This window comes from Halyomorpha halys, unplaced genomic scaffold (assembly GCF_000696795.3).
Source record: "Halyomorpha halys isolate HHAL.00 unplaced genomic scaffold, Hhal_1.1 Scaffold126.1, whole genome shotgun sequence".
Taxonomy (NCBI): domain Eukaryota; kingdom Metazoa; phylum Arthropoda; class Insecta; order Hemiptera; family Pentatomidae; genus Halyomorpha; species Halyomorpha halys.
Window position 1 is genome coordinate 1,525,142 of NW_027112074.1, and position 15,420 is coordinate 1,540,561.

At 30.7% G+C, this 15,420-nt stretch overlaps 1 protein-coding gene across 1 annotated transcript; it reads left to right on the forward strand.

Annotated features, from left to right (window-relative positions):
• Nucleotides 1-1,809: 1,809 nt before the first annotated feature.
• On the forward strand, nt 1,810-14,613 carry LOC106678170 (threonylcarbamoyladenosine tRNA methylthiotransferase). The gene is made up of 9 exons (XM_014416541.2): nt 1,810-2,314; nt 2,387-2,459; nt 4,477-4,634; nt 5,470-5,658; nt 6,989-7,191; nt 8,949-9,094; nt 10,884-11,067; nt 12,302-12,448; nt 12,659-14,613. The coding sequence occupies exons 1-9, from the start codon at nt 2,023-2,025 to the stop codon at nt 12,896-12,898; spliced, it is 1,632 nt and encodes a 543-aa protein (XP_014272027.1). The 5' UTR covers nt 1,810-2,022; the 3' UTR covers nt 12,899-14,613.
• The last annotated feature ends 807 nt before the right edge of the window (nt 14,614-15,420 follow it).

Below are 15,420 nucleotides of genomic sequence, written 5' to 3' on the forward strand. Positions count from 1 at the left end.
CGAAATTACTTCAGCCCAAGAAGGGCGCTGATTTAAAAGAGCAGCGCTTCGCCAGAAAGGAAATAATTAAACTTTCTTATACCATCTATCATTTGTAGTTTCAATATATCGATCCCATTAACATTTTTCATTCCTTAGAAAATTCTTGCCCTCAAATTATTAGATATTGGGAATTTAAACAATACATGATAAATTGTTTCATCCTTTTTTTCTATTACACATATTAAATACTTGTATGCTGACATCTTTACAATGTATCTGCCATACATCTTTTCAATGTAATATTTCTTACCCGACTACGACGAAAACAAAAGGATGGTAATGTGTTTAGGAGTGTAACATAATCTGCTCATTAGTAAGTTTGTAACAATGTTTAAGTAAACGGCTTCATTTTCAATTTTTTTCGTAAGTAAAGTCGTCAGGAAGTTCTAATGTTGTAGGCATCAAATACAAGTTTCTATCATGTTTTATGGCTTCAAATAGATCATTGTCATCAAGTTATTCTTACTCAAGAGATAGAGTAAACTTGAGGAATCTTACTCAATGTTTTTGAGAGGATACTGGATATTATAGGGGCAGAACACAATTCAGATAAAATATAAACAAATCAAATGAAAAGAAAAATAACTTTATTCTTTGATATCAACATGAACGTGGCACAGGAGATTAAAAATATACAATCAATAGTATAATCCTTAAAATGACTCATAGGGATAGAATCAGTTATTCCTACATTACTTCAAATCATACAATGAATAATGATACACATCCTTTATAATCTATGTAATCAAATTTCAAACAGAACCATAGAGAAATAGACCAGTGAGTTGTTGAAACCTAACCTAACTGCATGCTCTAGGGACGTGACATGTGGGTTGGGGCGTAGTTACCGGTGTGCTCGGTTCGGTATGTTTTGATGATTTCCACCTGGGGCAGTTAAATATTTATTTATTGGCGGTCCCGAAAAATGAATCTTGACACTCTCACCTTGGTTAATACAACTCAGGTTGTCCCAGCCAAGGGTTGGCAAAAAGTACCAGGAGGCCCAGTTACCGGACTTGTTTCCCTCACCAAATACCAATACCAACTACATACTTTGCACTTCTGAATTGGTAGGCAGACATTCGGCTACCTTCGCGATTCGAAGCTGCTTGTGATTATTATAATACCACCAAATTATCGTTACTCGTTTCTATACGACACTTTTACTAACGTATCAATACATGATTCACATTCATCGAAATTCTAGTCAAAGGCAATACTAAAATATAAAATGTCAATACGTGAAAACTGAAAAAGTTAAAATAAAAATTTTTTAAATTTAAATAAAAAAACAACTGCGGAAATAATCCTATTTCTTCTAAGAGACGAGGGATTACTGCATATCGTCTTAAATATGTGTTAGTGATGTTTATGAAACTTAGTATTTTAGTCGGGTTCCTTCCACTTAACGCTACGGCTCCTGGCAAGTTTATTCAAAAAAACTCTTGCATATACACGTGTAAACGTAAAGAAAATGTATTAACGTGTTTTCAGAAGTCTCGAGTCTCGTTCAGATGTGAGATCCGACTACTATATCAAGTTTCATTATTTTTTACAGACATCACTAACAATCTACTCATACATTTAATACAATAGCATATCTCCTTTAATATGTTACATCCCTTTACATTAGAAGAAATAGCAATATTTCTGTAGTCGGTTTATTTTTTTAAAATTAAATTATTTTCTATACCTTATTTCTTCTTTGGTATATGTTACTGATCAGTAGGCAGTAGCTCTAAGTATTTACCTCTAAGTAACCTTTTTTAGTAAGGTTAAGATCTCGTGCTTTTCGGTGGGAACTTTATCAGATTAAGTTGATATTTCAAATTTGATGATTTTTACTCTTCAGAATTGATTTGATTCATAATGACATTGATATTTCAATAAAATAAGCTCTCGCTCTGATCTTTTACGTAGTTCAACATCTTGACATATGAAAATACTTTTAAACCCCAAGGAATTTTACTGCAAATCAAGATGCCCGGTGCCTGTAGTGAGATAATTGATGATATCGAAGACCTGATTGAATCTCAAGAATTAGATCCACGTAAAAGCTCTAGAAAAGGAGTGACTGTAAGAGTTAAGAGGCATAAATCCTTAAAAAAAGAAATAATAGAAAATATTCCTGATTCAAGTGACCAGGATGTTCCCAGAAGTATAGTACCTGGTACACAAAAGATTTTTATTAAAACATGGGGTTGTACTCATAATAATTCAGATGGGGAATATATGGCAGGCTTGCTGTCAACTTATGGTTACACTTTGACTGGTATGCTACATTTTAATGCCCTGCATCAGTGTATTTAGAATGAATATTTTCTTATTAAGTTGTTGCTTATAGATGATAAATTAGAGGCAGACCTTTGGTTACTCAATAGCTGTACTGTTAAAAGTCCTGCTGAAGACCATTTCAGGTGTTTATGGCTAATTTATTAATTTTATTTCTTAATATTCAAAGCATTAGAACTAGTCAATTTGTTGTAGTGATTAAGAAAAAAAAATCATCAAATAATATGTGTAATCAAAATGATTACATGAACTTAACAATTTCCTGACTTGGTAAGAGTTCATAAGTGTCATGGCAATATGGTGAGTGGGTGTGTATTCACTTATACTCAATATTAGAACTGTGTTAATAGAATCACAAGTATTAGCTTACACTCACTTAAATGATAAAAAAAAAAAAGGTAATAGATCCTGTTCAAACGATAACAGGGACTAAATTCATTTAAATATGAATCTGTTTGTTTTTTTGGTTATAACCATTAATAGTAGTTGATTGTTTTTGTTTTGTGTACTAGTATCTATATACCCACCTCCATGTTGGAGTGATACTTGTAATCTAGTATTGTTATGTTATTAATTTTATATTTTGTTATGAATTTGTTACAAAGTAGGGTAGTTCAGTGAGTAAGACACTGAATATATCTTCTGTGCCAAGATCAAGTCTGTATGAATAATATTACGCCTATAAATGTTCACTCTCAGTAGAGATGTGGGCCCAAAAATAAAAATTCATAAACAAATGTCACTATGTATCAAAACCTAAATGATATCTAAAACACTCCCTTGGGCACTATGTTATTTTATTAAGAAAATATTGAAAACCTTTACTATACTGAATAATGTGCCTATGGCAAAAGTAAATAAATAAAAAGGGTTTTTGTCAACCTACTACTGTAAACTTAAATTCTCCTGACATCTGGCAGCACCTTTACTGAAAGACTAATATAAAAAAACATTGGGGGTATCTGTTCTGAAGAAAATTTAAATTACCAATAAATAAAAAATTCACAGTAAATGAAAACTCAGGTAGGCAATATAAAAACAAACTAAGATATGATATTAAGTTGTAATATAATAATATATAACACAATAAATAAAGAACAAACATATATAAGTGGGGAGTGTTCTGTTGCAGCTGATGGAAGTAGGAATGGAATTCCGTCAGATCCGCTGAGGATCTGATAGTGAAGGTTCTGTCAAAAGCTACAGTTCGGTGGGTTGTTGTTTCTAATTCTGAAGACCAATAAGAGATATTGTAGGAATGAATAGAGGCTCTGAATGTAAGGAGATCGAAGATATATAATGGTGGGATTAGATATCTTGGTAGAGAAAGCATGACAGGAATTACTTATGCTGGTAGGAAGGATAAAGCCACTCTATTATAAAAATGGTAAATGGAGGCATCCCTGGGAATCCCAAAGATGAATTGTACAATGCAATAATATGCTAAAATAAAAAAAATAACTTATGTAATCTAAATCACATGGAGACATGTAATATAGTTCTTTCCACTTGTTATCATTGACATTCAGTCTTAGAACACTTGTTATCAATTATCCACTTCATTAGACTGTCCCACTGTTCCAGAAGTCAGCAGGACAATGTCCAACAATAAAAGCTGATTTAGTTCTTTCTAACTTCAGCAACACAACTCACAAGCACGTCCTGCTGACTACACACTCTGTCTCCCACCTTTTTCCTCCATCCATGCGTAAATTTCTCCCATCTCTCTTATATCCAGACAGGTTCTTCCGGTGCAAATTTATATTTCTAAAATTACTAGGATAACTTCTGGCTATGGCAGGTAATAATTTATTTTGTTAAATCTACCTAGGAGTTGGGAGACCCTCCTGAGACACACCAAGCCTCAATGAAGTGAACCAACCACCAAGCCCTAATTAGAGAAAAACTAGGCTGTTGAGTGTGATTCGAACTAAATCACATCCTTACACGACAATCTAGAAACAGTACTTTTTTACTTGATTCTGAACCCAAGAATGTTCATAAGTTGTAATGGTACAGGTTTACAGATTTCCTTATGAACTCATTGTATAATATTTCACTTTTTGTGTCGAGATCTTAACTTTTAAAAAAGTTAATGTAACAATAATTGTATTTAAAATTATAATTAGAATATATTTTCAGAAATGAAATAGAAGCTGCTAAAAAGCTTGGAAAATATGTTGTCGTATCTGGTTGTGTTCCTCAGGGTGCACCAAAATCAAAGTTCCTCAAAGGCCTGAGCATTATAGGTGTGCAACAAATCGACAGGGTTGTTGAGGTTGTCGAGCAGACACTAAATGGTATGTTTATTTGATACACATTGTGATTCATTTTTACAGGCACTCCTGTTTATCTGATATTTTATTTGTGTATCTAACTAAAATCTGGTTTAAGATCTTATAATCATGGAAACTGGAATGGTATTTATGTAGGATTGACCTATTTATTCCACTCCAATATTGATAGAAAATAGCATTTTTCTCATCAGTGGATTATAGTCGTATACCTATTCTAGAAACAAAACATACAAATATTTTTAATGTGTTTTAAATCCATTTTTTAAAAATATTCAGGTTGATTTTAGAAACAAAATTTCTACACCATTGGATTCCGTAGGTGCATTTCTATTGGAATCTGTAATTATCTTGATTTCCTAAAAAATAGTTTAGTAAAATTAGTAGGTAAAAAAACAAACACATATATATCGTATCTTCTAAACTGGTTTTCATAATTTTTTCCTATTCTCATTGTTCCCTATTCGGAAGCTTCTTTCTCCCACTTATTTCCCTAAACTACTTTATGTTCTAGCTAGTATTTTACAGGAGTATTCAACAACAGTACTTGTAATGAATTTTCATAAATAAACTATATATAACTCAATGTATATGTATCCATACACCCCCATAAAAGAATGGCATAAGCAATCCTCAAAATAATAAATTTTATGAAAATCCCTTGAGATTCATTGTACCAAGGTTCCACAGTACATTCATTTATACATAAAATAAATAGGTTTAAAATAATAATTATATAATTTAATAGGTGTTTGAGGAATTCTATAATACCAACCTTTTTTTTTAGAGATATAATTTAATAATAATAATTTAAATTATTATATATATATATTTTTTTTAGGTAATAGCGTAAGGCTTTTCGGGACTAAGAAGTCTGGTGGTAAGAAACTTGGTGGAGCACCCCTGGCATTGCCTAAGGTTAGAAGGAACCCTCTTATTGAAATAATTCCTATCAACACTGGTTGCCTCAACCAATGCACCTATTGCAAGACCAAGCATGCAAGAGGGGAACTTGGCAGCTATCCACCAGGTTGTCTTTTGATTGGTTTTTACTTTATATGCTTTATTCTAATCAAACTTACAATGAATGATACAGTTTGTATTTCTATGATGGCTTTTTGGTAATTTTTAATTGATAAGGCTTTGTTAAATTGAAAAATTATTTCTTAAAATTTTATTTCACAGATTGTTTAGAAGGGGCGTTTTCATTGATCATATATACATTTTTCTACCTCCCTGTCCCTCAAGTCTTGAACATGTTTTCATTGTAATTCTTTTATGAAGGTTTTATAACCTCATACTTACATTTTGTGTGATAGTGAAGTTTAATTTGTATTGGGCTAAAAAAAAAATTAATTAATTTATTACAATGGATGAGAAAGATAAAAAAATAATGCGGATCCTTACTTTTCTTGCAAACTGCATGTGACTAATACCTTTAGAAAACTGGTAGTATTCCCATTGGCTAGTTGGTGTTTAGGTTGTTTTAACTAGTAAGTGCTGACCTTCGGGCCGCCCGTAGCCCAGTGGTTAAGACGCAGTCTTACCAATTTGATGTCTATTGGTGGTGCTGGTTCGAATCCGGCCTGAAGCGTTAGGCAATATAGGACTCCAGTGGGAGTCTTGGCCGAAAAAAAAAAAAAAAGTGCTGATCTTTTGTTAAGAAAAAAAAAGTTGGAAGTTTCCAAGTATTAACCCAAAATGAAGTAAAAACATTCGTTGGTTATTGGACAAATTCTAAGCTGGAAACAGAATTAAATAACTACCTCCAAGTTTTGAACAGCTTTGCCAAATAAAACAATAGAACTGAAAAACAAAACTTGCAAAGCAAGAAAGATTTCTAAAGAAAGAATTTTAATTTGTTAATGCACAAGCATTTGTGCATCAAACCAGATTTTGGAAATATTCTGGATTATTTGCTAAGCAGAACAGAAGATATCTCACATAGGAACCTATTAATATAATGAATGAAAAGTTATCATGAAAAATGGCCAGCAGAGTAAAACTATTTTTACATACTTGGGTTTATTTTACCAGTTCAAGTCTCTTTTTATTTCTTTATTTGTATATTGTTTTTGATTTTAGTTTGGTTCATAATTAAATTTTTTTCTATCTCACAAGCAGAGACTTCTAATATGAGGATAACAATTCTCCAATGGTGACCATTTAACTCATTGGCTACCAACTACAATATGCCTCGGACGCCCATTATAAGTTAGCTCTTAGTAAAAATACAAGATAACTTGAAGTCGGCAATCGAGCAATAAATATGAACCTACTAATCGATAGTCTATATGTTAAGAGAATTTCCGCTGTACCCTGTTTTTATTGGTCAGTAATTTTTTTTTTTTTTTTTGTAGAGGAAATAATTGCTCGAGCCATTGAAGCTTTTTCTGAAGGAGTGGTGGAGTTATGGCTGACTTCAGAAGATACCGGTGCTTACGGAAGGGACATAGGTTCTTCGCTTCCTGCTCTTTTGAAAGAACTTGTAAAAGTGATACCGGAAGGAGCAATGCTTCGTGTTGGCATGACAAATCCACCCTACATATTGGATCATTTAGAGGTTAGTATGGATAGTTATTTTATAAGTAAAATTTAATTTAAAAAAAAAAAGAGAGAAGAGTATTAACATGAATAATAACAAAGGAGAAATGTTTTCTTCTTTATTTACTTTGACTATCTTTATAGGGTGATTTTTTTTTTCAATTGGCTTAGTGCACTGTTGTGTGTGATCTTTATGAGATGTTTAAAGCTTAAGATTAATCAATTCTATGAATCTCATCAAGTCAGTGTACAGATCTGCTGTCCATGCCAAACAGTGCGAGCCTCAAACCTTTAAATCTGTCTCACTTACTCACTATGAGATATGGCGTTTCATCCTCAGTGTGGCAGGATCTAATCATAAGTGATCCTGTCAGTCAGAGGTTGAGTTTAAAGTGACCAGTATAGATCCCTGTTATTTTCCTTAGAGTGACCATGTATAGTTGAACACTTTACACTTTACTTCCATTGTCACAGGGCCCATCCTGAAACAGTTTAGAGTGTTTCTGTCTTTTATTTTGCCAACTTTGCTTAGCTTTGATGCCATAAGCCGCCTTTGATCCGATGATTATTGGATATTCTGGAAAGGCTGTTATTTTACAATTTTTATTTTAAATATGTGACTGTTCTCATTAAACAATGAATAGCATTTTCAGGCCTTTAGAAATAAAATATTTTGTTGAATGTTTGATTCTATGAAGGATAAAGGTTTAATTTGTGGAAATATGGACACCTTGTAAATATATGAGGATTATCCTTTTATTATTTGAGATTCAAAACCTTTTCTAGGTATATATTAATATATTTTAGCTGTCTTATTGTATTGGGTTGTAAAATAAGTTCGTAGCTTTTTTTTTGGTGATTTCAATAAAAACTTCAGATTCTTATAAATAGTTTTAATCAATTATATATGACCCATTTTGATCTAATATATATTGTGAGCTTTCAGGTAATTTTTAAATTCCGTTCTTCCAGAAATTCTCAGTTTTTGCTTAATGAACTCTATGTGAGTTTGTAATCCTCAAGTGAATTAAAGTGGTTCCCATTAAGATAGTTTTGAAGGGCCCAAAATTAGTAAAAATCTGTTGGGGCAAGGCCTGCAGACAGGTGAGAATAGGGGTTATCGTGATGGAAAACCATGCCTTTGCGATTGACCAATGCTGGACACTTGCTCAACTCCTGCCTTTAATTGTTCCAACTGGGCACAGTTCTGCAATATCCCATGTCGTAGAGTGAGGGTTGTTTGTGACAGATGCTTGAATTGGGTCATCATCAACAATTGAAGGACGACACGAGAGCTTTGTGCCTTCCAAGTCAAAATTTCTGGTTCTATACCTAACAAACCACTTATGGATGGTGGTTCCTCCTTAGGCATCATCGCCATACACGCTGCAAATTTTGTTAACTGTCTGTACAGGCTGATTTTCCTTTTTGAAAATAAAAAATCATTAAGTGATGAAAATGAATAAATGAATTTTTTTCTCTTCCATTCTGAGCAAGCAAAATACCACTTGATTATCACTCACCTTCTGTAAGTGGTATGGCTTATGTATAAAAATGATGCAATTATTTTAGAAAATGAACAAAATTTTAATCTTGTAAGTTTGGGTTTTGATGGGATTCAAATGGGAGGGTAGGTACATTGACAATAAGTATTACCATCAAATGTGGATTCACAAAGCCATATAGTTTTTTTAATAATTATATTTCTTTATGCTAATTAGTAACCATTTTGAGTAAATGTAATTAAACTAATTAATTTTTTTTTTCGTTCTGCAGGAGATGGCTGAAATATTATCTCATGATCGTGTATACAGTTTCCTACATGTTCCTGTACAGTCAGGCTCTGATAGCGTCCTCGGCGAAATGAAAAGAGAATACACAAGGAGTGATTTTGAAAAAGTAGTAGACTATTTGTCTTCCAAGTAAGTAGTTGTTTAATTTCTAAAATAAAAGTAAAAATATATTTAGCTTCCTTACTACCTAGAGGGAGCTTTGGGAGCTTTGATGAAGGAATTATTTCTACTCGCATTTTAAGTTTTAGACATAAAGAAGTAAATTTTGTTTCATGTTGCAATATAATTCTTGTTCGGGCATTATAGCTACTACCATTAATCCGATTTTGATGAAATTTTCATGCATTGTGGAGTATGGTTCCTTGATGGTCCCATATTAAACTTATCAAAATCTATTACTTTTTTTTTTTTTTGCTAGCACAAATGTATTTTCCTTAATACACATATATTTAAACAGTGAATTTTGAAGATTAGTGTATAAATGGCCCAGTCTCTATTTTATCAAATTCCATACATTACTTTCACTTACTTATGAGCAAATGTGTTTTCCTGGATATGTGTTTATTTAAATTGATGGATCCATTTTATTTTCAAAGGACAAATCATTAACGTTTAAATGCTGGATGGTATGAAGAAGCTATGGCTAGCTCTTTTTACATTTGTATCTGAGTCATGGAATTTCAAAACATCCTTTGTCAATTTTTTGTTTCTAATTTACTTTTTTATTTTTTACATCTATGAGGCTCTGTGGTTAAACATTAAATTTTTTATTTAAAGCATTTCAAAACTTCTTAAAAATTATGAAAAAGATATATTTTATATGAATAATAATTATAGGCTTAGCGAACTTAATGGTTCAATGCTGATACCACCAATCACTGCTTACAACCATCTATCCAATAATGCAAAACTACAAGATCAGTTCTTGTGCAATGCTATCATCAATGTTTTGTTCTATCACTTGGACAATTACCCAGGAGGGCAGTGTTAACTAACTTTTTAGTGATACATTCATTCCAAAACCCTACAACTTTATAAGTCCATCTTATTCGCCTCAATTCTGTAACCAGAATTATGTTAGGCGGGTGCTTTATATGCCATTAGGTGTTGTTTAGCCTAATGAATTCTCTGTTTAACTCATCCTTCACCCATCCAAATGTTTTACACAGTTTTTTATTTTCAAATATCTTAAGTTGCTGTTTCTCCCTTTAAGAGGCCACATTTCGCATTCGTATAGAACAGTTTGAAGGATAATAGTTTTGTAAATTCTAATTTTTTAGTTTCTGAACAGAAGGTGTGAGAGCTAAGCAATGTTGAAATTTTAAAATAACAAATATTTTCTGCCTTAATTTCCTCATCAATTTCATTTTTCTAGCTATGGTTTGAGTATATTTTATTTCAGTCATTTGCAAAATATTTTAACTAGCCCAAGATTTTTTTAAGTGGACAAAAAACAATATGAAATATATATCTATTTAATTTATAAACTTAAGGATACTTATGTATGAACTATATTTCTCTCAATTAGTTCTATTGTTGGATTCTCAACCTATTACACAACCATTGTTAGATATAGAAGTGCCAAGTTGCCCTATTTTATAGCTTCATTGTTATAATTGGAGATTGATGATTGATATTTGATTAGTGCAATACTTTTCGTTTACGGAAAAATGATTTTAATCTATAATACATAATAAAATATAACTCTAATTTTTTTAAAGATTGAATTTATTGGAGTTTTCTTGTTTATTTATACAATTTCATTTCATAACTTTATGTTTTGTTTTAATGATTAATTTTTGTAAATTAACTTTTCCTTTTTCAATTTTAAATTGCTTCAGTCAATAAATAAAAGTTTTATTTGTTTAACTGTTCTATTAAATATTTTAAATGATGATTTTTTTTTTCATTAATCTAGTGTTGTGGGTGGAGTAACTATTGCAACTGATATCATCTGTGGATTCCCGACTGAAACCGAAGAAGATTTTGAAGAAACAATGTCATTAGTTGCTAAGTATAAATTTCCTTCCATCTTCATCAATCAGTTCTTCCCTCGCCCGGGGACACCTGCAGCTGCGATGCCTAGAATTCATCCTAAACTGGTTATTATATGAATTAGTTTTTCTCTATATTAGTTATCCTGTATTATGTACTGATATGTAAAATATTTTAGTCAGTAAGCGGTCCACGTTTCACCAAGTCAGGTATCATCAGTACTAAAAACTGAGAAAATCAACATAAATGAAAACAAGAAACCAATGCAAAATAAAAACAATAATAAATGAGGAGAAGATGGTTGGGGTGCGGTCAATGAAAAACACAAATAAGTATGATTAACTTATTTTTTAATCATACTTATTTGTGTTTTTCATTGACCGCACCCCCAACCATCTTCTCCTCATTTATTATCCACGGTCAACTATCTCTCATAATTATAAAAAACAATAATAATTTGATTTAAAAAGTATAACTAATTGAAAGTGATAAATCAAACACAAATTTATAGAAAAATAATGTGAGACAATATTTAAAATATGGACATAATAGAAATTTGAATTTATTAATACTAGAAAATCAATAACTGGATTTAAAAACCAAAAAATAAGATGAGCATAAGTAATAAAGCACAAATTAATTAGTCAGCAATATGCCCTTCATTAATGTTTATTACAAGATTCATTTCTAAAATGCATTCTTTGAAAATGAAACTTCCATTGTAATCCGGAATCACATCTTCATTTCTTACTTATAATTTATTATTTCATACATATTAATGTATGTATATGTTAATTTATAATATGCAAATGTATGCATTTATCATCAAATATTCTAATTAAAACCTATCTATTGGCATCATAGTTTTACTTATTTATGTTTGTTGCTCCACTCCTGCACTCCACTGCATACTCTCTTCATATTTTTTATATTATTCATATCTTGCTTTTCTTTACCCTGAATAATCCCTCACTCAAGGCACAACATAAACTCTAATTTATATCCTCTATTTTGAGCTACATATTTAACCACCTTGCTGCATATAAGATATATTTCTGTTTTTGAGCTTATTCTGTCAGATTACGTGTAAGTGTTTGTTATAGATGTAGGGTTAATCTTTATTTAGTCTGTTGGTGTGAGATGTATTTCCTATATTCTGCATTTGTATAATTTTATATTTTTTACTTCTGATGATGCTTACATTGGTGAAACATTGATGGTAATAATATCTGAATAATAGTTTTGAAATATTGATATTGGTAACTTGTGACATTTATTTAAAATTCACTTATCTGTAAATTATCATATATTAAAAATAACTAATTTTTTTTGGTACTATAGGTTAAAGAGCGAACTAAGAGACTTACAGAGTTCCACCTGTCTTATGAACCATATGTCGGTACTGTAGGCACTATTCATTCTGTACTCGTCACTGAAAAAGCCTATGATGGAGTCCATTTTGTCGCACATAACAAGCGATATCAACAAGTATATATAATTATTTATCTATTATGCCTTGTTATCTTTTATAATATGCCATCCTCTTTTCCTTCAATTAGAAGCTATGGGGTTGAGATTTCATTATTTATTATAATACATTATATTGATTATAATGTAGTACAAATATTCATTGATGATTATATGAGCAAAAAAGTGTAAATCTATATTAAACTTTTTTTATTTTATTTTTTTTTTCAGATTTTAGTTCCAGGGAAACCTGAACTGATAGGAAAAGTTGTAAAAGTTGAAATTACTGATGCATTGAAATATTGTATGATAGGGCGACTCATCGATAATGATTACAAGACGATACAATCCAATGGACTGTTGAAAAACTCTGACGAACCCAATGACAGCAAAAATTCTATACTTATGAGTCCTTCTGTGTGGATTGTTGCCTTTGTTATCATTGTAAGAGTTTTGTGGTTTTTTCTGTGATGAAGTGTTTTTAATTTATTGACTAAATAGTTGTATGGCTCTCATCAGCTATGTATATACTGACATTTTTAATTGTAAAGATTTTAAAATGTTGATACGTTTATATTAAAGTGTAAATAAACTTATAACATATTTATGATTAAATAGAAGACATATGTTTTCCATTATGTAACAGATTGATAGATGGAGACTCGACAAGAAAATAGAACAATTGATAATAAAATACTTTATAATTTGAATAAATCCGTTAAAATGAGGAGGATATAAGACATCAAATAAGTAAGATGGACTACATAGTGGACATTTTGTCCGAAATGTTGACCAAAGTACAGATATAAAAAGAAGTAAGAATTTTTTCTTTGAACATAAATAATGACCTATTCCAGTTAAGGTCATGTGATTCGTTTATTAACATGCAAACTGCCTTAAAATCGGGCTAGTAGATTTTATAAAAAAATTATTGCACACTCACTGAACTACTCAATTGATGAACAGTAAAATTAAAAAAAAAAACATATGAAATAAAAAAATAAACAGCTATGCAATAAATTTGAATTTATTTTGATATAATTTTTTAGGCCATAATAGTTCCTTCATAATTTTTTTTTTATTAGTTTAACTAACTCGTCAAACATGAATGTTGTAAGGTATCATTCCCATCTTCCTAGGATTCATGAGGTAGAAATAATGAATATTAACTTTTTCCCTGGCAAGATTACAAAATTATAACAAAATATAATGAAGTTATATATGGATGTATACAAAGTATGTATAGGCATGTAATTAGTAGAGATCGGACGGTTTTAGCTTTTTCAGATTCAAACCTATATCTATTTTTCCTATTTTCTCCTTTAGTTATTCATCAAATTGTTTAATATTCTGTATTTATCCATTGCTTATTATTTCTAGCAATGAGAACTGATTATTTATTTCAAACAAACAAACTTAAAGATAGTTTAGAGGCAGATTTTTTAAACAATCCTCATTTAAGCCGTGTCAGACTATTAACATGATATTAAAGAACATTCAATTGTATATTGATATACAGAGTTTAATCAAAATTGATAAAGCATTGTTTGAGAAATTCAAAAACATATAAAAAATCTGTTATACAAAGTGGCACTTCCAGTTAGTCTATTTTGTCAAAAGAGTTGTTGTCACACCCTAAAGCATATACCAGCCTTAAATTTGTAATTTCTGTTTTTTACGATTTTTTCTCTTCGAGATAGGCTGACCACAGACACACAGACCATTATGCAAGACTTAGTTACTTGGTCTCGGTGCTTCAAAACACGTATTTCCGTCGAAAAGAAGAATTCAAAATTTTGCAAAATTGCTATACTTCCATTTATATAAATTTAATATAAATAGGTAAGTAAAAAAATTATGGAGGATCTTTTTACCTGAAAAATTATTTTTGAAAAAAAAAAAAAAAAAAGGACTTACTATTACTATAAAATTATAAAAAGACTTTATTTATTTGTAAATAAAAATTAAAAATCTCTATGAATTTTCAAGGAGCTTGAATTTTTCTTAATCAGTAACCTTAATTCAGTTACTCAGACAGAGCAAACTCATGAAACTGTATTCATTGTAATGAATTGACTGTAATGATTTAACGATTAAAATAGACTTTTTACAAAAAATTGAAGCTCTTTTAAGTTAATCATTTGTCTCAGAAAAGAAGTGTTAGAGTAATAACAATAAAAGAAATGATTTTACAAACAAGATTTTTTATTTGTAACTAGCTGTTTCTGAACCAAATTTACACTTTAATATTGAAAAAATCATGAGATCATTAATAATTATAGATAATTTCATAATTTTGTTAATACTGAAGTGTTAATTTGATTCAAGCAACAAAAAGATTTTTTGTTCGAAGTTGTCAATAGTACGCCTTTACTTGTAATCCATTCACATTTTACCTTATATCTTAGAATACAGCCCATCTCAGATTGTGATTATCAGGATTTAAAATTAAATAAAGATAATTAAAACCTGTTTTTGGATACATTCAGGAAGTACTCGCAAGCTTATTAAGCTTCCACATCTCGACTATATCCATTGCACAAGAAATGAGGCTAAAAAGGCTAATGAACTGCTTTATAAAATTTATCTTCGGTATTCTCAGGCGTTCTCATACCGCTAACTACTATATCGAGCAAAGTTAGCTCAATCCCAGTATCCAGGGACAATACCTCCTTGGCATGTTTATATTTCAATCCCTAATAACCAAAAATCTTCCTATATCATTGACCTCAATCACTCAAAGTTTGTCCATTCACCTGTTAAACACAAGATCCCAACCTACCGATTTGTACATCTCTTTCCATAGAACTTCCTCTATTTGATAAATATTTTGATGTTCGAGCTACCTCATGTTGGAACTCCTTACTAATATCCATCCATAAAGCTTCTTACTTAACATCATTCAAACACCAATTATATATCCTTCTCCTTGATTATCAATCTTCCATGAACTTATAAATAATAAACATCAATATAAACTTGAATAAATACAT